The 27977-nt window shown below is 41.8% G+C and overlaps 2 protein-coding genes across 2 annotated transcripts in view; both read right to left on the minus strand.

The window, feature by feature from the left end:
• LOC126473837 (ATP-dependent translocase ABCB1-like) overlaps nt 1-27977 on the minus strand; it is a 675020-nt gene that overhangs the window by 572237 nt on the left and 74806 nt on the right. The window lies entirely within an intron of this gene.
• Nucleotides 1-27977, minus strand: part of LOC126473838 (ATP-dependent translocase ABCB1-like) — a 234788-nt gene that overhangs the window by 132168 nt on the left and 74643 nt on the right. The window contains exons 6-8 of the mRNA XM_050101165.1: nt 14654-14779; nt 12769-12972; nt 10375-10545 (exon numbers count right to left, since the gene is read on the minus strand). Of these exons, the coding sequence (XP_049957122.1) occupies nt 10375-10545; nt 12769-12972; nt 14654-14779 (501 nt within the window). The remainder of the gene's footprint in view (nt 1-10374; nt 10546-12768; nt 12973-14653; nt 14780-27977) is intronic.

A 27977-nucleotide genomic window follows, 5' to 3' on the forward strand; every position in this document is an offset into this window, starting at 1 on the left:
ATGAATTGAAAGACTCCTTTTCCCTTCCACTGTGATCGACTGCTGCCCTGTAAAAGTTTTGGAATCTTTCTGAGTAGATGAACGCTTTATGCAGAAAATGAACTACACTGTCTTTCGCCAGATTCTTCTACTTCCTTGTTCTCCATTGTGTCATTATACATTTCTATTGCATTTGTTTTTTTAGTTGTTCTTGAATTCTCCATAAGATACGACACAATGTAAGCGAAAGCGAGAAATTCACATTTAAGTTCAGTTCTTTTCTAGCCTAAAGGATCATCGATTTTATACATTAAGTGAAATATTTTTTCCTTGCATTTATGGCTAAGTTTACAATATCCAACAGAAAGGAGTGGATAGCCGCAGGCTCTACCTCTGAAATTTATTACTTGAGTAGGTCACAGTATGCGACTAATCAAAAGTTCGTCCTGCTAGAATTTACTTTGTATTTAACACTGCTACAATCCAAGGGCTTCTGAAAATTAATTCGTTTGTCTATAGTGAACAGCGTTTACGATTCATATACGCAAAATCTGTGTATACTACAAAAGCAGTCGCACAACGCTTCAGTTCTTAAAGAGACTGGTAGTGTCATTCGTAGTTTTCTTAGCAGAAGTATAGGCAATCACAAAACTGGACTACGTCTCTACGCAAGCGGTTTCCCAAGACGAAATAACATGAAAAGTTCAGCTTTCTTTTATGTACACCCTCTCTTGATTAGTTTTATTTCATTCTCCATCCCTTCCTACAATGTGCTAATCTTTTCATCTGAACGTAACTACTACACCAACAACTTCATACTATGTTTCTCATGTGCTAGTCTGAACCTGTTCCAACAGTTTTCCGCTTTACTGCTCCTTCCATTGCAAAGTTACACTGAAGACCAAACCATTAGGACCACCCAATTAGTAGCGTGTTGATCCACCTGTAGAACGTAATATACCATAGTTATGTGTGACATGGATTCGACAAGTGCTTGGTAGGTTTCCGGAGGTCTGCAGCACCAGATATCAAACGTACGGATCACGCAATTCCCGTAAATAACGAGATGGTGATTCGTGGGCACGGAGCTAATGCCCGATAGCATCTCAGATATGTTCCGTCGGTTCAGATAACGCGAATTTGGTAACCAAGAGATCAATGTGGGTTCATTGCCATACTCCTCAACGCACGATTCTGTCCTTGTACCAAGAACAGTTGTGTTGCTGGGAGATTTCATGTTGGTGATGACATTACAAATGGCGTGATGTGGGTGGTTCACAATATTAACTTGTCCATAGCTGTCATGATGCCTTCAGTTACTACCATAGGCCCTACTAAAGCCCAGGTGAACACACCCCAAGGCACAACACTGGCCCCACGGGCGCGTGTCCGTGGTACAGCGCATATCTCGAGCAGTCGTCCGCCTAGCTGATGCCAAATCTGGACACGACCATCAATTGACAGGGGAGATAGAGAAGATCCAAAGAAGAGCGGCGCGTTTCGTCACAGGGTTATTTGGTAACCGTGATAGCGTTACGGAGATGTTTAACAAACACAAGTGGCAGACTCTGCAAGAGAGGCGCTCTGCATCGCGGTGTAGATTGCTCGCCAGGTTTCGAGAGGGTGCGTTTCTGGATGAGGTATCGAATATATTGCTTCCCCCTACTTATATCTCCCGAGGAGATCACGAATCTAAAATTAGACAGATTAGAGCGCGCAGAGAAGCTTCCCGGCAGTCGATCTTCCCGCGAACCATACGCGACTGGAACAGGAAAGGGAGGTAATGACAGTGCCACGTAAAGTGCCCTCCGCCACACACCGTTGGGTGGCTTGCGGAGTATAAATGTAGATGTAGATGTAGAATCTCGATTAAAAAGAAACATGATTCTTCCGACCAGGCAAACGCGTTTTCATTGCTCCATTGTCCAATCTCGATTATCGTGATCGTAATTGACAATTTCGTTGCGTCTATACGGAAACCCGTAGGGGTCGCCTGCTGTGAAGTCCCACGTCCAACAATGGGCACGGTACGGTTCACTGCGAAACACTGGTGTCTCCTGTAGCATTATACTCTTTTGTCAGATCTGCTACTGTGGCCGCCTATCTTGCTTTACAGAGTGGGCAAATTTCCGACCCCCTCGTCTGTGATGAGGTATGGACGTTCAACGCCTTGTCGCGTACTCGTGTTTTCGCTGTTCTTCGACCACATTCCTCGGAGGCTCACTACAGCAGCAAGCGAACAGCGGACTAAGTTCGCTATTTCCGAGAGCCTCGTTCAACGCCTCTGGCCGTAAAAAACTGCCATTAGTCAAAGTCGCTGATGTCTCTGGATTCCCCCATTTTCTGCCCGTAACATCGCTATAACATATCTCCATTCGTCTCTGTTTTGGTTACATAATTTTCTTACGGCGTCACTTTCTCACAACGCCACCAGGCGGAAATAAATCTTGTGGTATGGAGTATTCATAGTGTTCTGGCTCATCACTCAATCTTTCTTTTATAACGTCACATTCAAACTCTCCCAGTTTCTTCCTTTCCTTATTTCCCTTGCTTATGGTGGTGTATACTCTCAGAAACCTGTTCATATCGGCTTTTGATCAGTTGTTAATGAAAACTGTATTCTATTCTAATATTCAGGGTCAGCCGAAACTCCACCGACAATATTTCGGAGGTTTTTAAGGAAAATTATCTACGCACTCTGGAAGTTTCAAAACGATAAAGTAATTATGCTTTATTCGGTTTATAGTCTAATTATCTTTGTTTCTGGAATAATGCCATCACAACGATAAGATAAACTATTAACATGCAATCACCAAAAGTACAACGCCAGACAGAAGATGTAGTTTCTGGTACCTGCCTATGCACAGATGCAAAAGTACTGTGATGTTGCTGTCGCTGCCTGAACACTTCAGCAAAGCGTCGTTGTGTCGCTCTTCCGTTGCATGGAATGTGGCCTCTCACGGAGCGCAAATTAGCAAACAGTATACATACCCATATTTTTCTGTACCACTGTCAACGTACAAGTAACACTAAGGTAAATTAAGCCCTAGACACCACCGAACGGTACAGAATGCAAGCTCCGTCGCGATATTTGGGTCCTATAGTGTCCATCATTTCCATGGCGCACTCTTACCCTACGAACTTAAAGTTACATTCCATATCCACCATACACGATCACGCGCTTGTGAAATCGAACAATTCATTCGCCAAGATCTACGCCTTGACGAATAAGAAGTAATAGGTATTTATTTCTCTATCACCGGCAGCAGCATCTAAATTAAAATGACGATGGAGACAGCATGCCGGGTTCCCGGGTTCGATTCCCGTCGGGGTCAGGGATTTTTCTCTGCCTGTGATGACTGGGTGTTGTGTGATGACTTAGGTTAGTTAGGTTTAAGTAGTTCTAAGTCCTAGGGGACTGATGACCATAGCTGTTAAGTCCCATAGTGCTCAGAGCCATTGAACCATTTGGAGACAGCATGCACTAATGTAGTTCGGCGAAACGCACACGGACTAAAGTTCAAACGTTCTGACGCTTATTTTCTCGAGGTGACGGTAGATTATGCTGGTTTCGGTCTCCGAAAATTCAGGTGTTTGAGGTACCTTTCGAGGTGCCCCAAGAGGTGGTCGTTGAAGCCTTACGACCCTACGGCAACGTAGTGTGCCACATCGCGCAAAAGTGGCAGACGTTCACGACATACCACGGGATAAATGGTGTCCAACGGATCAACATCGAATTGTCCAAACATATCCTATGCTATCTGGTGATAGATGGTGTGCGAGCTATCGTTATGTATGATGGCCAGCTGCGGACACGTGCAGGATGTCGACAAGACTGTCGACAAGACTGTCTCCATCATCCTGAGCTGCGCGGGGTTGCCGCGCGGTCTTAGGCGCCTTGCCGCGGTTCGATCGGCTGCCATCGTTTGAGGTTCGAGTCCTCCCTCCAGCATGGGTGTGTGTGTTGTCCTTAGCATCAGTTAGTTTAAGTAGTGTGCACTCTTAGGGACTCATGACCCCAGCAGTTTGCTCCCATAAGACATTACCACAAATTTCACAAATGGTTTAAATGACTCTGAGCACTATGGAACTTAACTTCTGAGGTCATCAGTCCCCTAGAACTTAGAACTACTTAAACCTAACTAAACTAAGGACATCACACATATCCATGCCCGAGGCAGGATTCGAACCTGCGACCGTAGCGGTCGCGCGTTTCCAGACTGCTGCGCCTAGAACCGCTCGGCCACCCCACAAATTTCCAAATTTCCTGATCCCGACCGGTGACGCAGCTTCCTAACCAGTGATCACTTCTTTACTAGGCATCTATGCGTCAGCTGTGCGCAACCCAGACGCGTCACTTCTGAATTCGCCTATTCTTCCGCCTGCAGTCCCCTTCGGAACCAACGGTCGTCTATGGCGGCGACGAGGCTAAGGCTCCTCACAGTTCGATGGACGGCCCGCCCAACGCCATGGACATCGAATGAAGTGTGATGACTATATCTGCTTTCCTCCAAACTGGCAAGATGACGGCCGACGGATGGTCGCATTCCAACATGGAACAGCACCTCTGAAAGCAACGGTCGCCTCAGAAAAGTAAGAAGCCGAAAGCCCTCCAACAACATAGTCTTTCATATGGCATCGTAGGTAGTGGACGAGATACAGACAGTGTACACCCTTGGAACGACCTGACGACAGATGTGGTCGCTCCCGATGTTCCTTCTGAGGAGCGTCCTTCACTCTACTTGGGATCCCGCCCAACGACGACGGATCCCATGGCGGGAGGTTTCCCAGATGCCACCATGGCAGCGTTGCTACCCCTACACCTCGATGGACGCGACAGTCAGCCGCCACCAATTTCGATCCGCTGAGCTGATGATGTCGACGACACAGCACATTGGGAAGCTAGCCCACAGTAGTAGGGAGATGGCCGCACAAGCCCACTTTTGATATGAGATTGATATACACATTAATTAAATTGATCAATTAATTACCCCCAACCCCCCACCATAGCTCCCCCCCAGTATGGAATCACTGATTTCCTCATCCGGAACATTGGTCTGCATCCCCTCCCCACCCCGCCCTCTCGCCCTCCCCCACCTACCCTATCGGCGGGATTTTCGAATTTTGGTGGGAATTTCGAATGTTAGCGGCAATTTATTTGTCCCAGGCCTAGACGTCCCACACCACCTCTCACCCGGGGATTGGCGGTAAATTAAAAATGGTGGTGCCATTTCCGGAACTCGAACTCCAATCCTTCTGAACAGAAAGCCAAAGTGCACTCTCCAACACAAGGAAACTATTCCGATGCTGGGGAGGAAGGTTAGGTTAGTGTACTTTAGTTATTTTGGTTGGGAAACTAAAGTAAAAATCAGACCTAATTACGTTATTAATCATAAGGATCAGTCCTAACTACACAACTATATGCAAGGTGCTACACAAAGGGTGCCTAAAATCGCATTATAGCTCACAAATTGACGATGCCATGCAACTGGTGTCATCCTGCTGGGAAACAAATTTCACAATATATCTTGAAACTAGCGGCAGACGTACTCAAACTCTACACTTCATCTATAAGCTGGTGGGAAAAAGGCTGGAATGGAAGGTACTATCTTTATTTGATAAAACTACTTCCTTCCACACTATTCTGGTGTCCTAGGAATCCATCGTCAGTGTATATTCACTGCTCGAGGTGCTTATAAACCAACTAGAACGAAGTCAGCACACTGCTGTCATGTCTCTTAGGAAATTAATAATTTTATACATCTTTTTTAGGTTACAAATGTACGTACCATCAATCACATTTCCCACATCAGTCGTGCTTATTAGTCGTAGTAGTAGTGGTTTTGACAGATATGGCTATGCCTCCCTAGGAAATAGAGTGAGGAAAACACGGCATGATTAATTTCTATAGTTGATTCATTGAATTACCACCCAAGTCCTGCTGCACGAAAATACACACAAAGATGCAGCAACTTCTTACAAGGGAGTAAGCACCATGATCAGTAGCCAAAGGAGATGTAATAGTCTTATTGCCGTTTACAGTAGCATCACCAACGCTCTGGTAGCTTTCCGCTTACACAAAGAAATCCTGGTCTGGTGTTAGGTACTTTTGCTCATTTGTAGGATAATATAGCAAATTTGTCCTAACACCATGTCTCTTGACACTGTAAAAGGTGATACAAGTGGCATCAGTCCACTCTCCTGCAGAACACCCTAGGAAATGGTTTAAATCTGATAAACGCATAGATTCTTCATAACATTGCTTGTGAGAGCCAACAGTAACCCGGTAACATCTATAATCGACTGCATTTGCGAGAACACAGTTCAGGATTGGGATACATATGTTTCGCCTGCTTTAACATAGCGCCTCTGTATACTACTTATATCCCCTTTCTCGAATCATTTGTTAAGGAAACCCATATAGTTTACATTGGAGGAGGTAGGGTAAAAACTGAACGCAGACAGAGCTTACTTTTAATCTTTTCTCGCTCTTGAGTGTCCAGGTACCTCCCGTCCACTTCAGTTCCCCGCATTTCATGGTACTTTATTTTCAAATCTGTGTATTCTGAGCAGGTTTTTCGCGATTTTATATATTTCGTCGTATATTCCTCAATTTTACGTAGTTCCCATCAATTTGTCGTAATTAAATACGTTTTCTTTCGATTTTTACCGATTTCACATCACTTTTTCAAATTTTTTGTCGATAGTCTTAATATGTATATAGTCTCATTGCTGGCATACCCATGCATTGTTTGACTTTATATGAGTATATTTGCGTGCTCTATACACCAGCCAAAAATGGGCTCATGCCACAATCTGCCTATTTCTGTCCACCCCTCGGGGAGTGCCACACTGTGGTGCGTGACCCTGTATACACACACTGATTACAGCCACAGTGGGTGTGGCCAATGTTTCATGCCCGCTGGACATGACTCTCTATCCCAGTGGGAGAGCACTTCCACATCGCCACAATGAATCGTCACCGTTCAAATTCCATATAAACTGGCAATGTTCATAGACATCATTTACTGCTGATATCGACATTGTCCTCCTCCAAGAAGTTACCATCACTGATTTCTATGCTCCCACTGTCTAGGCGACCCACACCTCCCACACCTCTGACTGCTGATGTCGACACTGACCTCCTCCAGGAACTGATCATCGCTGATTTCTACCCTCCCACTGGCTACGTGGCCCACATTTCCCAAGCCTCTGACACCAGTAATGGAGAGGCCATCCTCCTCCATGCACGGCTCCCACTGAAGATGTAGTGTGCCTTTTTAATGCTAGGAGTATCACCCTCACGCTGTTCGGCATCCGCATCCTAAAGCCATATGCACCATCCAGCTCCAGTCTCTGTGGCGAACGACACTCCTTCTTTGCTGTCGAGATAACGTAATTTTTTGAGGGTCCCCTTGATGATCTTGTACCCAGTACCTGATAGCCTCCCCTTGAATTTTACAAGGGTTTTAGCTATATGTTGGCACCTACTTGGACGTCCATCTGATGTCAACTGATGATCCCAACAACGATGATCCTAGCTGTCTTCCTTGACGGGGACATCCGGCCGGTGCGGCCGTGCGGTTCTAGGCGCTTCAGTCTGGAACCGCGTGACCGCTACGGTCGCAGGTTCGAATCCTGCCTCGGGCATCGATGTGTGTGATGTCCTTAGGTTGGTTACGTTTAAGTAGTTCTAAGTTCTAGGGGACTGATGACCACAGATGTTAAGTCCCATAGTGCTCAGGGCCATCTGAACAATTTTTGATGGGGACATTACACTGGTTCCTAAACTGCACAGGCGACTATGGATTTGTGATCACCATCCCATCATTCTACTAAACAGTAACATGAAAATTTTCAAATTTTTGCTGGCATCACGACAGAAGAAGCTAGTATCATACCTCACCTCCCTGGATCAGACCTTCCTGCGTGGTGACAAAAATATTCCTACTGCCCTTTGCATGAGTGTACTCGCCAGGTAGCGACATCTGCCTGGTGCATTGGCATTGCTTGACTTCAGTTAGACATTCGACCATGTCGATCACACCTTTTTGATGTCGATCCTCGAACACATGGGTTTCCGGGTCTTACAGTAACAGTGGTAATGCGCCTCTTCAGCGGCGCGACTTGAATAATTATAATGGACGCCTCACTGTGCCTCTAGTTATCGAGCGCTCTGTCCGACAAGGATGCCCATTTTCCACAATACTGTATGATTTGCCATTAGAAAACCTGCTCTGGGGACTTTTCCAACGCCTAGTGGGCCTGTCACTGCACGGAAACAGCGTTGCCACAGCTATCTCATACTCTACCTATGCAGTAAAGATGACGTCTGCACAGCTCTGGCATCGGAGGCGACATGTAGTGAGGCATCAGGCAGGTCTCTTAATGTTTCCAAATCGCAGATTCTGCTCAATGGAGAGGGCCTACCTGAGAGACGTGTCACTCCTCTGAGTGTGGCCACCACCGTCCGCTGTTTGGGCATTGATTTTACGAATGATATTCATCGTTCAGCGTCAACAAACAGCAGACACCTTCTCCAAACAATCAGAACTGGTCCCTTATGCATAACTGTCCACCATGCCACTGGTATCCCTCATGTAGTGCAAGTGTTCCTGGTCCCATTGTTGATGGCGATGAGAACCTTTGTCTGTACCAAGAAGCTAATCATAGTTCAATATTTTTCCCTTGCTCCCTCATGGAAGTGTGGTAATGTTGGCTTATTCCAAGTGCCAGACAAAGTTAAAGCACCTTTTGTTAGGTCTCAGCTGAAAGTCTGGCGCTGTTGCACAGTGAGCCTCACTGGAATGCTTTTACATGAATATGCTTCGGACTCCATGTCAACCCAGTCATGTTATCAGACATTCCAGCCCCTTTTATCACTTGTGGCATTTCTTTCCACAAATACTCCAGACCAAGACTGTACGCAACGCATTACAAATGAATCAGTCCAAGTCCCCAGCTCATATGGTTCCATGTGTGGAAAGTGGTGCTTTCAGACTTTCTCGACACCACCTTCCAATCTATCTAGTATATCACCATCAATGGGAAACAGGTAAACCAGTTTCGTTTGCACCACATCCACCACGCCGACACATCCCTTTGTGTTCAGTGTGGTGTGGACGACACAAACGCTCACCGATTTTCATGTGGTCCGTTGTCTGACGTGTTGATGCTCACGCAGCGTATCTTGGCTTTCCTTACTCGACATACACCTGCTCGGATCACTTTCCAGATGCTTTCACTCCCGGACGTGGTTCATTACCCTGCAACGAAAACTAACATTGTGAATTGGATACGCAGCCATACAGTCCACTACCTTTTTGGCGCAACAAAAAATCGGAACTGGATTATTGGACTACCTTGATAATTGTCACTGTGCACTTCTTCACAGCCTCAGAAACAAGCAGTTCTTTTCAAATTTTCTATGGAGCATCTTTCTTGATCTGCCTTCCAGCTGAAACGTCCAAGCCATGAAATGTTGATGTTTATTTTGCCGACATTATGCTCTGAACGAACTATAAACGGAATCAACATAAAATTTTCGAGAAGACACGTCTGGATGTTCCACCATTCGAGAAGACGAGAGGTTCTCGGAATTTCAGTTAAAAAAAAGGAAAAAAATACATCTTTCATGTTCATCGCCCTACTGTATTCTCTTCCCATATTTTCTTCCTTTCTTACCCCCCTTTTAGTAATAGGTTAGTTGCTTTGGGATATGCATTGATAGACGCCAATGCCTGAAGAGGTGCAATTCTTTTTTTCTTAGGACGCAAGTGACGGTGGCAAGTACATCATTCGCCTGTAGTCCTCTTTCCCTTCCAGAGGAGGAAAAAAGTGGTTAGCGTAGATGGCTGTCATATAGATGACCTGAGTTAAAAAAAAAATAAAAAAAAGAGGTAGAGCCTTTAAAACTACATCAGAAAGTGGTCAGAGCATCTTCCTAGTAAGCAAGAGACCCGGGTTCGAATCCCAGCCTAGCACAAATTTTCTGCTTTCCTCAATGATTTTACTCAATGCTCGCTCGCAGCCAAGGTCTGTAATTCCTTAGTGTCTTCGAAATTATATCGTTGGGGTTCGGGTGAACCATGTATTTCTCGCTCAGATTATCCTTTGTTATTTTCCCTAGATAGGAGTTTATTATCGTTACTATAATGTTGCGCAAGTAGCGTTCCTGAAAGTCAACCGAATTTCCCAATTATCAGGTAGGCTAGAAAGGTGGCTACACAAATTATGAAGTCAGATAAAGAAGTAGTTCAGTACAGAACCAACAATTCTAATCTTCAATGTAATGACTGGTGGAAGGTGACTGATCTCGGTAGAGGTGTTGATTTCAACTGAAGTTTGAATTGTGTAAATGATGATACTTAATCAGAGAAGTGACCTTGGACTGACCTTGTCCAGCGCGGCCTGCACCTTGGCCTCGCTGCTGGTGTCCAGAGCAGAGGTGGCCTCGTCCAGCAGCAGGATCTTGGGGCGGCGCACCAGCGCCCTGGCGATGGCGATGCGCTGCTTCTGGCCGCCCGACAGCTGGGCCCCGCGCTCGCCCACCAGCGTGTCGTAGCCCTGCACAGGGGATGACATTACGTCCGAATGGCGTGCAGTAGACGTATAATCCTAAAGTGTCCAAAGAACTATCATAGCCTCATCCACTGCCATCGAAATCACGAGTTTTGCTGTAGCCGCCAGCAGGTATGGCCGAATGGTTCTAGGCGCTTCAGGCAGGATTCGCAGGTTCGAGTCCTGCCTCGGGCATGGATGTGTGTGATGTCCTTAGGTTAGTTAGGTTTAAGTACACTACTGGCTATTAAAATTGCTACACCACGAAGATGTGCTACAGACATGAAATTTAACCGACGGGAAGAAGATGCTGTGATATGAAAATGTTTAGCTTTTCAGAGAATTCACACACTGTTGGCGCCGGTGGCAACACCTACAACGTGCTGATATGAGGAGAGTTTCCAACCGGTTTCTCATACACAAACAGCAGTTGACCGGCATTGCCTGGTGAAATGTTGTTGTGATGCCTCGTGTAAGGAGCAGAAATGCGTACCATCACGTTTACGACTTTGATAAAGGTCGGAGCACGTCTCGATCCCCTAAGTCAACAGATGGGGACGTTTGCAACACAACAACCATCCGCCAGAACAGTTCGACGGTGTTCGCAGTAGCATGGACTATCAGCTCGGAGACCATGGCTACACTCACCCTTGACGCTGCATCACAGACAGGAGCGCCTGCGATGGTGTACTCAACGACGAACCTGGGTACACGAATCGCAAAACGTCGTTTTTTCGGATGAATCCAGGTTCTGTTTACAGCATCTTGATGGTCGCATCCGTGTTCGGCGACATCGCGGTGAACGTACATTGGAAGCGTGTATTCGTCTTCGCCATACTGGCGTATCACCCGGCGTGTTGGTATGGGGTGCCATTGGTTACACGCCTCGGTCACCTCTTGTTCGCATTGACGGCACTTTGAACAGTGGACGTTACATTTCACATGTGTTACGACCCGTGGCTCTACCCTTCATTCGATCACTGCGAAACCCTACATTTCAGCAGGATAATGCACGACCGCATGCTGCAGGTCCTCTACGGCCTGTCTGGATACAGAAAATGTTCGACTGCTGCCCTGGCCAGCACATTCTCCAGATCTCTCACCAATTGAAAACGTCTGGTCAATGGTGGCCAAGCAACTGGCGCGTCACAATACGCCAGTCTCTACTCTTGATGAACTGTGGTATCGTGTTGAAGCTGCATGGGCAGCTGTACCTGTACTCGCCATCCCAGCTCTGTTTTACTCAATGTCCAGGAGTATCAAGGCCGTTATTACGGCCGGAGGTGGTTGTTCTGGGTACTGATTTCTAAGTATCTATGCATCCAAATTGCGTGGAAATGTAATCACATGTCAGTTCTAGTGTAATATATTTGTCCAATGAATACCCGTTTATCATCTGCATTTCTTCTTGGTGTAGCAATTGTAATGGCCAATAGTGTAGTTCTAAGTCTATGGGATTTATGACCTCAGATTTTAAGTCCCATAGTGCTCAGTGACATTTGAAACATAAGAGACACTCCGCAGCAAACCAGCGCTCCGCTGCACACAGCTGCAGTGGAGCTCTGCGTGTCACAGTGGCCAGACAAAGGTTAGTGGCCATTCGCACACGGATCCTGTCTGACCCAATTCTCAACTTTTCTCACGCTAGTAGCGTCCACTATCCATTCTGCTACTTGCTCGCAGCGAGTTACATATTAGCGCAAGAGGCTTGGACCCTGTTGCACACCCACACTGAAGTTATCAAGGCAGTAAGATATGTCTGGAAGAACAAACAGCACGCATTACACATGTAGTATATCCGTAGGGATGACAGTCTTGATAACTTCAGCGCGGGTGTGGAATAGGGCCAGAGCCTCTTCAGGCAATACATAGCTTGCTGTGAATAAGTTGATGAGTGAGTAGTGGATGCTACTAGCGTGTGCCAAGTTGAGAATTTGGGTTGGACACGAAACACAACCACTCACATCAATTGGGAGATCCGGGTTCAAGTTCTAGTGCATTTGGCATCAGTCTTTCGTTCTAAACAGATACCTCCCAGCCATCTCTGTGTATGTAATGTATATATTACTGGAAGAGCAAGCTGAGTTAAAAAAGTAACATCAAATATCGGAAGAAAACTATTCAGCACAAGGAACAAGTTCTACAGTTACAAGGTGAATTATATCGATGGGAAAGCAAACCTGTCAGTTTGTGTATGTTGTGGCATCGGATGAGAATGATTAGTCTCACCTGCGGTAACTTGGAGATGAAGTCATGAGCGTTGGCCATCTTAGCGGCCTCCTCGATATCCTCCATGGTACAGGTGTCCCGCCCATAGCGGATATTCTCCGCGATGGTGGCCTGGAAAAGCACCGGCTCCTGGCCCACCACGCCGATCTGCGAGCGCAGCCAGCCCACGTTGAGACTGCGGATATCGTGGCCGTCCAGCTCCACCTACAGTAGTTGAGGAACTGAGTTTAGATGTAGGGCCAGAAGGCACTATGTTAAACGCTAAATTCGTACACTGGAGGGATGAACATGTAATTTCTAAAAAATCTATGTATGTGATCGACGTTATTGAACTCATTCGAAAGACCTGCAACAACACATAGTATAAAATGTCAACACATCAGGAAGAAGTTGTTAATATTAAGTGGCGACATTACAAGACGGTAGCAGTATGCTCCAAATAGCAGGATTGAGCTTCTATGTAAAAGAGTGTGGTGGACTGTTCAACATTATACAAGCATTGTATGTCGGAAGGTAAACTTGAATAAAACACGACTTAAACTTGTCAACACCAAACATCGCATAGTTTACACGATACAGATTTCGAACGAGAGCGAATGGACAAAAATAAATTGGTTTTTCGTGACGTACAATATCACACAGAATGGAGGGTAACGATACTTCATTAACGCGTGTGTGGAGTATGTCGTCAGCAGAGAACTGCGCTAATCGTAAGCTTCATACTGGACTATTAACTTATGACATTAGCATTCAGTGACATCTGAGTAGCACTTCATCTTTATTGGAGACTTTGACCTGTGTGCCAGGTGCACCATCAGTTCTCCGTCGCCTGATTACAAAGATACGTTTTGAGTAATTTGTGAACTGAAAACTGGCTGCAGTTGAATGCATGAAAACTGATACGTCTTCCAGTACCTACAGTCATGTAGATATTAGAACTGATAAAATACGGGAACAAACAGATGACGATACATAAATATACCGAAAGTAAGAAACTACTGAAAATGAGGTCACAGAAGACAAGGAAACGTCAGTTATTATTTCCACCAGGATGGTTAAGTACTCAAGTCTATTACCTTTAGAAAGAGATAGTATGAAATGAGAAAAACAAAATATGTAGGAATGTTGCTGTAAGTTGGCACACCTGATAAATAGCAAGTTACTATCTTACGTACGCAACTAGAATGGGAAATACGCTACTAAGGGTAAGAGTGCGATCCTGATTGTGGATAATGGCTGAAAACTGAGGTATCATGACTGTGTCAGTAATTACAGTAGACAGTCAATATTAATACAACACACTTAGAATAGTAACGTCTCACGGATACTTTGATCAACGTCTCTGCAAATGCGAAGGGTGTGGGCATCGAGCGCACAGTGACAGCAACTTCCGTACGTACAATAATAATCGACAACGTACATAATCTTCAAAATAACATCTGATAGCGAGCTTATACCTCGTTTGATTGGCACTGAAAAGATATTACGAAACAATGAGTTTAGAGACACGCATGTCTGGTAGGCTCTCTACTTGAACTTTGTGGCTCATGCTTCTAAGAAAAGACACGCCATGAACGGCGAAGACGTACTTTGTAGCATGTAGACGTAGTTTGTAGCATGTCTGGTAGGATCTCTATCTGAAGTTTGTGACTCAGTCCGGAACCGCGCGACTGCTACGGTCGCAGGTTCGAATCCTGCCTCGGGCATGGATGTGTGTGATGTCCTTAGGTTAGTTAGGTTTAAGTAGTTCTCAGTTCTAGGGGACTGATGACGACAGAAGTTAAGTCCCATAGTGCTCAGAGCCATTTGAACCATTTTTTTTGTGACTCATTCTTCTAAGAAATTACACGCCATGAACGGCGAAGACGTAGTTTGAGATACGTACCGTTCCTCGGAGCGGGTCGTAGAACCTCTGAATGAGTTGGATACACGTGGACTTCCCGCAGCCAGAACTTCCGACAAGCGCCACTGTCTCGCCACTCTTCATCCTTAAGTTCAGACCTCGCAGAATCTGGAAAGCAATATACTTCACTGCAATGTATTTTTTAACTGAGTACCTGCAATGTAAATTATCACACATCTCAACAAAGCGGGAAAAATCGATGCTTCTGGTCCATATCCCTCTAAATTCATCACAGTAGTTACTAAACTCCTGTATTATTCCGTTTGTAATTACAATGGAAGAAAATGACACTTTTGAAGACGGACTTAGAAGTCTAACCTATGTTCAGTTTGTTTATTGCTGCCATGCGGTATGAAATTGCAGCACTGCCAGATTTTTACAAAAAGAGCTCTCAGCAGAATGCTTTCTGTGATGCGTTATCACGCAGTGTCCTTCAATCCAACCCTAACCTCTTAAGGGTGTTAGAATGCTGTTGTTATTACAAGTTGTGTGATTTTATCTCCAGAATCAACAGTCCCTCTGCCCAAACACGTCAACAATGTCCAGCAATTAGACAAACCTGTTTGTTTAGTGTATCTCCACTATCAACAACTTGCCAACACAAAAGTGAACCCAGAATATTAACATGTAGACATTTAAAAACGGAAACACAATGAATAAATATAGCAGGTCTTCTTCTCACCCTCCATTATTTACTTCCCGCGCATTCACCGATCTTTTGTGAAGGATACGTATAGGTAAAGTAGGAACAGCTGATAAAGAAAACAACTTATAAAAAAATCAAATACTCAGCACATCTGGATTCTGCGAAATCGAAAGCCATTCCATCGTGTCAAGTGCGACTAATGTATGAGTATTATCTACTTGGCCATCTTTGTACATAAATAACATGAAGCAAGTACTCTCATGAAATTCGTGGATCCTATCCACTATGATGACAGACATATAGTCTCTTTAGAAAAATATGAGATAATTTAAATAAAGATGACCAGACGAAAGTTCGAACAGCCTTCAGGTTTCAAGTTATGGATACTTTAGGGAAGTCTGTTTCAATGAATCTTCATAAGTAAACAAAAAAGCTCTTCTGAGTGTTACCACGTCATGAACAACTAGATAGACAAGCTTGAGAGGTGACTTTTTATTCCGTACCTTCATTGTTCTCTGATTGTATCTTGTTTTCTGTCTATATCAATCGCAGCAACCTCTTTCCTCGGTCACTTAGAATATTTTAAGTTTTTGGGAGTCCGTTTTGTTTTCGACCAATGGGAGTCGCCTGCGGCCGTTGGACTGTGTGGTTCTGCTCCTTTGAGCGGACTACATCATTACATTACTCGCTGTTCAGACTCGGTTTGGTGAAGTCGAGGAGGCTCTATGCTGTGTTTTTATGTTGAGAGACAGGCGGAGATCCACACTGATATGTAGATAGTATGATGCACAAGAAAGCGGGGACATTAACATCAACACTAACATCATAAATGAATCCAGCAGCACCTTAAAAAACATCCTTCAAAGTTTTGGCATGCCCCTATTGGTCAATATTGCAACAAGGGTTACCACAACGACTTCATCAGTAATTGACCATGTGGCCACAAATATGGACAGGGTAAAATGTAATGTAGCTGTAAAAGATCTCGGAATATCAGACCATCTCTTTCAAATAACAACAGTAAAGTCAGGCATCGAATCATTCCCTAAACTACAAGCCTACAAACGACATCTGTCAGAAATTAGAATAAAAGATTTTTCAGACGAACTAGAAAAACAAAGCTGGGATGAACTGTATAAGGAAACCAATGGGGATATGAAGTTCTCGGAGTTCTCTACATTGTTTAAATTGAACTTTGAAACATTTCCAAAAGTATGCATGTCTGTATCAACATCTCACAAAAACAGATCGATAACAGCAGGTATTACGAAGTCCTCCCAAACACTTAAACACCTCAGTCCCATGAAAAAGATTCGCTATGATCCAGAATTCTTAAATTTCTATAACAGATACAAAAAGATCTATAGGAAGGTGCTGATTGCTGCAAAAGTCATTTAATGACAAAATAATATATAATGCAGAGAATAAAAGCAAAGCAGTCTGGGAAGTTAGAAAAAAGGAAACGGGGAGAGGCAAGCAAATGTACAATAACATACTGCTAAGGGAGGGGGATAGAGTAATAAATGATCCACAGCACTTAGCAAACTATGTAAACGAGCATTTTTCAAGTATTGCATAGAAGTTACAGCAAAAATTCCCTCAAACAAATATAACACCTGTAAATAATGCTGCACTAAATACAATGATGTTACTTCCAACCACAGAGAATGAAGTCAGTAAAACAATTCAAAAAATAAAAAATAAAAAGTCAGTCAGCTTAGATGAAGTACCAATGTGTGTACTGAAACAATGCATAGGGATTATACAAGACCCCTTAACAAATATAATAAATGAATCCTTCACATGAGGAACATTTCCAGGGCAGTTAAAACAGGCAAGAGTTGTACCTTTGCTTAAGAAAGGTAATGCAGAAGACACAGCAAATTACCGGCCCATTTTCCTGCTGTCGGTATTCTCAAAAATAATAGAAGCAATAATGAAAGACAGATTAATGAATTACCTGAGTAAATACAATCTTTTAAGTGAATCACAGTTTAGTTTCCGAAGAGGCAAAAATACAGAGTCAGTCATAGTAGTATTCACAAAAGCTGCACTTGATGCTCTTGATAAAGAGCACTTTCACTTTTCACTTACTTTTTCTGAGCTCAACATCTCACTCATTATGGAGGGATGCTGACTCAGCTTTTCAGGATAGCAAATTGGAAGTTGCGGTACAGAAAATGGCCTAGAGATCACTAATGTGTGTGTGTGTGTGTGTATGTGTGTGTGTGTGTGTGTGTGTCACAGACATATTTTTGAATCTTTCTAAGGCTTTATGTTACAGTCGACCACAAGATCCTATTAAATAAATTAGAAGCATTAAGAATAAGAGGGGTAGCTAATGATTGGTTTCGATCATACCTAACAGATATAGTACAAAGATTAGAGATAACACGTACTTCAAATAGATCCAAACATTTAGTAAAAAACTTATCAGAACCAAAATGCATTAATATAGGTGTTCCGCAAGGTAGCATATCAGGACCAATACTGTTCCTCATATACGTCAATGACTTTCCCAACAGTGCAACTCATGGTGAAAAAATCCTCTTTGCTGATGACAGCAATATTATAGTCACTGAGTAAACAAGAGAACTCCTTGCCAAGAAAGCAAATGAAACTCTCAAGGAAGTTTATGATTGGTCAATAAGTAATAAAGTGACATTGAACATAAAGAAAACGACTGCCATGAATTCCAGTTTGAAGAGGAAAAATGACAATGTTAAATTAAATGTAGATTGCACCTCTATAGAATGTGTAACAAATGCAAAATTTTTAGGAATGAATATTGATTCTCAGTTGAAGTGGTGTGAACACACAAAGGCACTTGCAAACGAAATGTCATCAGCATCTTATGCCCTTAGAATCCTATCATCAGTGTGCAACATGCAGTGTGTTTTAGTTACATATTATTCATATATACACTCAATTCTTAGCTGTGGTATTCTTTTTTGAGAAACAAATGCACAATACATGAACACAGTTTTCAAACTCCAGAAAAGAGCCAGAAGAATAATAACCAAAAATACTATTTGAGTTCATTGTAAAGATCTGTTCAGAACACTGGGGATTTAACTCCTCCATATGAATACATTTACCAGTCAGTTGTAGACATCAATAATAACATTGGTAATTACTGCACAAACAGCGCTGTCCATGACCATGCAACAAGAGATAAACTCAACTTACATTTACCAATAAAAAATAAACATAAAACTCAAAACAACATTTTCCACCAACGAATAAAACGATACAATAAATTGCCAAAAGAGATTAAAGAAGTTGCAAAAATGCACTTATTTAAAACAGTAGATAAAAATTACCTGTTAAGCAATACATTTTATATATTGAAGGATTACTTAACTAAAACAGAGTAGGACTTTGATATAAAACGTTATACAAATAAATAATAATAATAATTATAATGATTATAAAATATCCAACATTCCACATAACACCCTCACTTTATGTTTTTTCCTTCTTTCTTTTCTTTCTAGAAATACTTACCCCCAAGCTATGTGTAGCACAATACTAACATCTCTTCCTCTTTCTGAGCTCAACATTTCACTCATTGTGGACGGATGCTGACTCAGCTTTTCAGGATAGCAAATGGGAAGTTGCAGTACAGAAAATGGCCCAGACATCACTAGTGTGTGTGTGTGTGTGTGTGTGTGTGTGTGTGTGTGTGTGTGTGTGTGTAGTGAGTGAAGTATTATGGAACAATGTGTGTATAGTATGTACAGAGACTGATAGTGAGACATGATTGAACAATGTGGCATTATGTTATTTAATAAGTTATTTGTAAAAAAAGTATTGTATATCGGGAGTAAATCTAATGATTGTCTCTAACTAGAAGTCTATAAATATATGTGTATATGAATTAGCTTATTTTAAATTGATCCAAATTTTTAAATACTTTGACAGGTCCTAATTCTTGTAAAAAGAGATCTATGGGTGAATAAAGCTACTACTGCTACTAAGATCACTGTGATTTATTTCCTATAATGTATGTTAACTTTGTGGTGACGGTAGTGTGGCATCATGTACTCAGAATCATTCCATGTATAGGTGTTGGTACGTGTGCTTGCGCGTATTGGTATAGGAGCTCATAGGTAACTAACACATAACTGTTTGGAAGCAGATTATTGCATCTCACACTATTTTGCTTCACGATATTGTAAATTTAAAGACGTTACCTTCTCCTTAAGTGTAAAGATTAGTTTTTCAATCAATCAGAATTGTGTGTTACAAAGACTACTTTTCTTCAGTTTGTAAATTTAAATCTTGGAATATCTCTTTGGAGTGTTAAGTTTCTGCTAATGTTTAGTGACAATATACTTTTTGCAAATTCATTTCCCTCATTTTTGTTTTGCCACAAACCATCTTATTCTTTGAATTCAGTCACTTGAGTGTGCCAGGTTGCTAGTAAACAGGAAGCGCTTGCTCTGTTGATCTTTTTTTTTTTTTTACTAATCAAATCATTTGTTTTCACAAATGAGAAGACAGTCCCATTTCACAGCTGGGCGCTACAAGCATAAAATTACATTCACGTACAGTGCACAAGTACTAGATAAGTGGGGACCCCCTTTACTTTCATTGCACTAAGTTTATGAAAGTGTATGTGTGGTGGTGCTATTTTCAACAGGTTTTCAGTTTATGACTTAAAGTGCATTTCCAAATAGTTTTTCTGGGACATTAGAACTATACACATTGCATATATTGAAAACATAATGACTTGGTTATCACTAATTTTCTTCGTAATCCATGCTTTTAAAAAGACCATAGAACATTTTCAAGCTGTGTTCCAACCTGTGTTCCGAAATCAATGTTGATTCTTATTATCAAGTGAAGCAACTAGTGTTCAGAGGAGACTAAGTGGACATATGGGGCACACTACGTTGTTTTGTAGTTAGTGTAAAATCGTGGAGCGAATCCAGTGGTACAAGTAATGGAAATTCTCTTGTGAGTTTAGTGAATAGTTAGAGTCACAACATGAGCTTGAATTGACAATGATAGGCATTAGAGCGCCATCTATTTTGGAGTCTCTTTGTATGTCAGCAACGAGTATGGAGGTCAATGTGAGATTAACATCTTTGATTAAATATTGTCCCTCTCATTTCTTCGGGACTTGAGAACATTATGGAATTGCCAGAAACGAAAGGGTACTCACCGTAATGATTTTCTTATGATCCTATACAGTCAATAAGGGTGAACTTAAAGTCGAAAGCTTTTGTGAAAATATGGTAATAGCAGGATTTCCTACATTGTTTAACTGACAAAGATGATCATGGTTGAAAAGGAAGCGGGTCGAATTTAGTACACTTTCGATAGATTAAGCGCCTTTGTATTAGTTCTTATTAGTAAAATGCAGGAATAACTGTATCGTTATGTCATTGGAGAACAATGAAGGTCTTAGGAAAAAATCATTAATCTATCTAAGAACGTTCTGGACCACTTTTTTTACATTTGTAGCGTCCCATGACCCAGTTCATTGTCTTATCTTCGACTTCACAAGCAAGGCTGTCAATGTTGGGTCATCACTCTCATCACTTACATCGCTATCCTTATCAATGATGTCATCCTCTGACCATTTACGCCCCATTTCCCTTTCACCCTCTCTCAAGCCAATAAAAATCCACAGTGGTGGAACTAGGTAAGTTGTACTTTACAGCCCTTCACACTACCAATATCCACTCCCCCTCTCCAATCAGTCACAGTATAGTATTGAAATAGGGCAACCAGTCAGAATGTAGATGCAAGCTGTAGGCACCAAACTGAAAGAAATGCATTATTTCTGAAGTAACTACTTAGCCTTCTCTTGAATAGGAGCTGTCATCAAAGATATTTGCATAAAACAGCTTTATGTTCAAGGATATTTGCCTATGAATTGCGTACACATATACACACTTAAAAGAATTAAGCAACCTCCACCTCAACTGCTTAACATGGTGATATGTGTTTTCATACCTTAATACAAAAAAATCATTTGTGGAATGTCTCAATAGTAAATTTCCGTTTCACATCCGTAAATTCCATTGTCAACAATGTAGCTATCGCTATGGAATATTAGAGTGAGTATAAAACATATGCTCAATACATAGCTGAAAGCAAACATTTAATTATGCAATGTAATTAATGAATTAGAAATATATAGTTGCCACCGATAATTTTTACTTCAAGTATTGTTTCTCAAAAAATTCAAAATGAAAAATAAAATCACCGCAGCATTATGCTCTGGTTGCTTATCATCACCAACAAGTGGCAAGTTTATACTTTGATCTATCAAACACAGTTTGTGTAAGACACAGGATGCAGCGGGACGGTGTCGGTCGTCTTTGTGGTTGTTATCGCTATCGTTCAGTCCACCTAACTCGATAGAATTCTTGCCGATATCCCTTCATTCTGTGGGAGCAGATACGAGCTAGGCATTGTAAAGCAGCGTTGATGAAACCACTACCTAATAGCCACTACACAGAGGCCGCGTAACTATAGTTGAAAGTCAGTTCCTGTAAGTTCATGATTAAAAAATCGGTCGTTCGGTGTATTCAGTCTACTTGCAGAAAAGCGTTTAAAATTAGATTAACTCTTTTTTTAATTATATTGGAACACTAGAAATGGCTATCAAGTTCGTACTTAATCTGGTGAAACGTTATCATTGAAAGTTCACTGTCTGTATAACAAATATTCACTCGAAAGCAGCCAGAATGTTAGGTAGTCTGACCCGATTCATTTTCATGTTCTAATAGTCACAGACCCACAACTATTCGCGAGTTAAACATTCGGCCGTTTCAGTGGCGTTCTTCATAAGATGTGCTTGCCAAAATACTTCATACAGAGCACTAAACATGCCACATGGAGGACAGAAAGTTCACACGCTCATATCTCTCAAACTATTTAACTTGGAAACACCAAATTTCCATTAAAATGTTCGTAACTCCATTTGCTTCAGTCACGATATGCTCTAACCGAAATTAGCTCACTATTTCATCATCTAACAGAGTATTTTTAAGGAGTGACCTAACATCGTATTAACTGTAGGTCAGCTAGCAAGCGACCACTCGAGGTACTCTCCTCTCCGCACACTCCTCTGTTCGTTCCTGAACCGCTTAATTCTGATTGGCTGCTGATCTAAAGGACCAATGAGAACGATCCTTCATTATAGTTCTCGCGGCAAATCTTAAATAACCCAATCACTAATTTCATAGCAATTAATGTCAGCAAAACTTCAATTTCTTATGTTTAATAAAAATAATCAAAGTGCGAATTATTGTACAAATTAATAAATAAACTTAGTCCGCCTCTAACTGCCATTCTGGCTGCTTTTATACAAAAGCATGCTGACACAGACATAAGTCGCCTGAATCGTGGTTGCAACATAACTTTCCCACAGTTCGTTTGTGCAAGGTTGTATGTAAAACGAAATATTAAATTTTAACGTATGTCCCACATACACTCTCTGAATCATTCTCACGTACTCACACAACGAAATATAATCAAATAATAATTTTGACTGATTTTTGTATTACATAATTCAAAGTGACTAAAGTTTTAAAAAGAAAATTCTTATTAATTAATTTTTATGCACTGACAACTTTTTAATGGCTTCAAAGCATAGTGAAAATCAATCTGTTATTGTTCCCAACTTGGTTTTAGAAAACAAGCATAGGTTTTAGGGCTTTTAGGTAATTCTCTTTATCTCCGGAATCGTAATAAATAAAAATCTGAAATTTTGACAGCATCATTCCAATAATATTAAAAGGCTCTGTATCAAATTTAAACCAAATCGGATAATTATTAAAATGGATTATTTAGATTCGTAGAGGGTATGAATCTTCATATCGACTGAATGTTATGCTATGCAGCTCTCGTGGCAGGCAGCGTCATCTGTGCTATGAGCAGAGCGAAAAAAAAAAAAAAAAGCCATCCTGCAGCCACCTTACTAGATGACTGCCTGCGTTACTGCAACGAATGTTATCTCGTAATAACTTGTTGCGTTACAAAAGGACCAAAAAGTAATTTGTTACACCTCTAAATTATTCTATGATTACTTTTAAGTGTCACAATGTTAATTAAACGATTAAAATGGATGCTAAACTACATCAGCAACGCAATGCAACTTATACATCAAGTATCACAATGTTATTTGAAAGAAGATTTTACCTTATCTCATTACCTTTCAAGAGGTAACTTTATTTTTCTTGTTACAGCCAAGCCTCGGCCGGCAGTGTTGGCTGTCTGTAAATTTTCTCTTCCCACAGTTGGCAACAGGAAGTCAGCACCAACGAAAGCTACCTCGATCACACGCCTCCCTCGTGTGCTGATGAAGTAACGCCATCTATGCTAGGCTGACCAGGCCACGCTCTGGAAATTTCTATGCCGCCCCCGCGGGTTCCACGGCTTCTGACCAATCCGGGCGGAGGAAGACGTGTGGCCGCGTTCGATGTACCCGGCCGCCCGTCGCAGGGCTCTCACTCTTGGACGTGCGCCCTGTAGCAGTGAACACCTCCCAGTTCTCCCAGTGCTGTGCCACTGTGGACTTAGTTTCGCCGGCATGCCGCTTGAACTTGCCCGATTGGCAGACGCCAAATTTCGTTAGCTTCTCAAACTATGTTTCGCCAAACTCTACACTCTGGCTCACCCTCGCTTCCCTAGGCCTGGCTATGTGACTCCTATTTAACATGCTTTCGCTAATAAATGCCCTTTGTCTAAATATTGCCCTGATGATTTAATTACGCCCACCGCCTTCCCATCCTCCCATTTTGCATAATATACGTGACTAAAAATAATACGCTAAGCAGGACGATAAACTTTCTCCAGAATATAAGAAGGAGTATAAAACATATTCTCCATGAATATTCGAAATCAATGTTCGCTTATGCTACGTAATTAATCAATCAGAAATATGAATGTGCTGATATGCAGTTTACTTTACCTACTTCTCCAAAAAAACTTCGAAATACAAGATAAAATCAACTGCTGCTGCATGCTCCTGTTGCTTGTCTTCGCCAACAGTTAGCAGGATTTATACTTCGACTATTGTACCATACATAATGTAAAGTTAGGGGAAGTTTACGAGGGACTTCTGCAACCGATGTTAATGTATAGCTTGGTAGGGAAGGGGGAAGAAGGCTGTTAAATGTGCCTCGTGGCGGCAGTGTGCAGGAGGTCGGGCGGTCAGGATTTGAGAGTGGGCATCCAGAGCTGCCGTGAAATGACAAAACAGGAAATTGAGTACAATGAACAGGATATATTTCAATATAAGGAGCACAAAGTGCACGCCTAGGGTCAGAAGTTAGCAGGTTTAGGACAGTCTAGGACGTGAAATAATTAATTAAAATGGGCAACGGAAGGGGATGTGGTTCATGTTAACTTACGCTGGTGGCCGGTCGCGAAAGGAAGAGCCAGAGGCTTAGCCTTCCATAAAGATGTCTGTTCTGCTCGAGGTTTGGATTACAAGAGAGAGAAACATGTGTGTTCTGCACTGCAGGACGCTCCCGTGTCCAAACGCATGATCGGTTTCCCGCGCACGCTATTGGCTAAAATCAATGGCGTGAATTCGCTAGCAGTTGCAGCAGAGGGCTCAGGGCGTCTCCTGTCAGCAGCATTAACTAGACAGAACCGACTCGGTTTTGAAAGCTAAGCGACTTGTGTCACGTAGACACGGCGTGAATTACTCTCGAGAAAACTTGTAAAGATTCCACTGCGTCTTTGAAATGAATTTCTTAAACTAATTCCCTAAAATATTCCTTGACTGCCTACTATCCTCTACAACAATGTAAGGCAGAGTACTTCATCAAATTAATTATTTTCCATATCAAGTTTTATCATGTTTTTATGTCTCACAATATTAATTCAACATCTAAAATATCTGAAAAATGCGTCAGCAACGAAAAGAAAGCAATTTTATGTCAAATATCATAGTATTACTTTCCACACACCCACATATTCATCAAATTAGTACCACAAACGCGACTGTCACCTCTAAAGTAAGTACTATAGCGCTACTTCCGTATCTAAATACAAATAACATGCGAAACAGCCAGCTGACATTTCAAGTTAGGCATAAAAGAGCACTATAGTAAAATTAACCATGTAGAAAATACATGTTAGCTAAACCGGTACGCTAAGCACGTAAATGGGCAGTCTCAATTACTGGAAGAATGTCATTAATTCCATTACTTAGGCCTGCTCTTCGTATAAGGCACAATGCACTCTCAAATTACACATTTTTGTCTCTAAATTGTTCTATAAGTGTTACAACTGTATCCAAACATGCAAATGTTTCTAACATTTCAATCTGATACTGTTTTACAGTATGAAACTTCATCACCTAAAGTTTTTACAAAATTTTTCAGTGATGTTTCTCCTCAGCAATAAGCATTCCAGAGGCGCGAAGCTGATGTATCATTAGAAAATATAATCGATATTACTAACAGGCTACTATTGCTTTTTATTCGCATTTGAATTAGGCATAGTAAGGATTAATATGAAAATAAATTTTCAAAGATGGCTGCAATATTTACCATTCAAAACTACGTGCAAAGGCTCTCTACAATGTATTTCATACAATAAAATAGTAATTGCTGTATACACTGCACATGGTACCAGAAATACCATTCGACACCGCGACCACACAGGCACCACCACTCGCGTGGCACCTTCTAAGTTCTGAGCACCTGCCTCCAAATAACACTTGCTGATAAGGACCAAACTTTTCTTCCGTGCCACGTCCATCACATGTCATATTCGTCTGCCTAAAGTATTACCAGCCACCAGAAAGAACGCTGTCAACAGTGGACTATTTCAATGCCGCTTAGTACTGCCAGGAATGGAGATACTTCTGTCAACAGGCAAAAAATACGACACATCGCTGACTCTTCCTAAGTTCATGCTGTTCGCTTTATTTCTACAGTGCAGCAGGTCCAGTAATTACGCCACTGTGCACAGTTCTGTGAGTTTCATTCAGGAGGTTACAGTCCCGACTTATCAGTCGCTATTTACGGAGTAATATATACAGTCAGCTATGAGTGCTGGCACACTACTTCCAATCTTGATGACAAAACCATAGACTTCTAAGAGTCAACAAAGTTATTTAAAGTTTTACTGTGACAGGTATACGATATTAGATGCCACGTACCACAGTTTCCAAGGCTAAGAGAATTGTGTGTTCTCATTACCAATAAATGTTATTGACTATTTCTTATTACGTTGCTATATTTCTTTCCTAGCGGCATCATGCCAAGGTTCGTGTTACGTAGGATTGGAACTAATGTGCATAGTGCATAGTGAGCTACGGTAGAAGTATGTTTTCTGGTACCGTGAATGTTTCGGCCTAACTGATAGTAATATTCAGTTCTAATATCCCCTACACTGGCGATGAGGGAAAGTAGAAATTACCAATATTTTTTCACCGGTTACCAGCACTGGCAACCAGGTAATGTATTATAGATTTGCTGAAAAATTTCGACCAGTATGCAGCGGTGGAGACAAAATTATGTCAAGATTGATGATATTTTCGTCATTTGGCGACATTGACAACGAGACATTGAGACCCACAGATTTATTCACATTTACAGGGACGACCAACAAAGAGAAACATTAAGAAACTAAGCAGGTATTTTTATTTTTCATTTATTCTTTTTAGTGTACGTTCTATTTTATTGATTTTTTTTGTAGCAAAACTTCGTGGTTTACATTTGCCTGTGCATACGAGATTCTAGGTTTGCTAATCCGTTTCCGTGGCCAGTAAATTTTTGTGAATTTTGTAAACAGTTCTGAGCGTATTTTTCAGACTTGTTCCAACCGGTACTCAGTAGCCTACAGCCCATGCTCAAATCTATACAGTAATTGCCATCAACCAGGTGCTCATGATGGTACGCTTTCTAGATTTGAAGAAAATAATGACGAAGATCAAAAGCAACTACAATTTAGGATGCCTCCATCCTTCCCAGAATACGATCGGAGGATAGAGGCTTGGAACGACTACATCCAATGTCCGGGACAGCATTTCATCACTCAGCAGATATCAAGCGATATGAAACGGAAATCATTCTTTCTTGCCTATTCCGCCCAACTGTATATCAACTTTCCCATAAGTTGTCACCTACCTGTGAACCTGTGACTCTCACTGTTCTGCCGTTGAAGAAATGCTCATCTATATTTTGAGTCCCACGTACATGTCACAGCTTCCAGAGATGGATTTTTTCACCGATTCAAGTAGTCACATCGAAGCTACAATTAGTGGATTGTTCAGTTACAGGCATAACTAGGGAATGTAGATTTCATTGTGAAAACGACCAATGTAACAGATTACATGCAGATTGACTAATTCACGACAAGACATGCTTATCAAGTACTCCCTTGGCAATAAGTTACAGAATGACCTGCTTAGTCTAAAAAAAACCATCTTTACAAGACTGTCTTCCATTGATTTGGGCACACAAAGAAACGCAAGTATGTGCTGGAGCATTGCAGATCGGTGACGCTGACGTGTTCACTACGGATTAACTAGGTATGCAAAGCGATGCACAACCGACACGAAAATCAGATACTCAAACACGTTGCAATAATTAATAATGAAGCGTTTCTGTTGGTGAAAGATCTGGTTGGGGATCGGTGTTCATCATGAAGGTATCCATAAAAATGAGGTTCTATTAACAT

This window comes from Schistocerca serialis, chromosome 4 (assembly GCF_023864345.2).
Source record: "Schistocerca serialis cubense isolate TAMUIC-IGC-003099 chromosome 4, iqSchSeri2.2, whole genome shotgun sequence".
Classification (NCBI taxonomy): Eukaryota; Metazoa; Arthropoda; class Insecta; order Orthoptera; family Acrididae; genus Schistocerca; species Schistocerca serialis.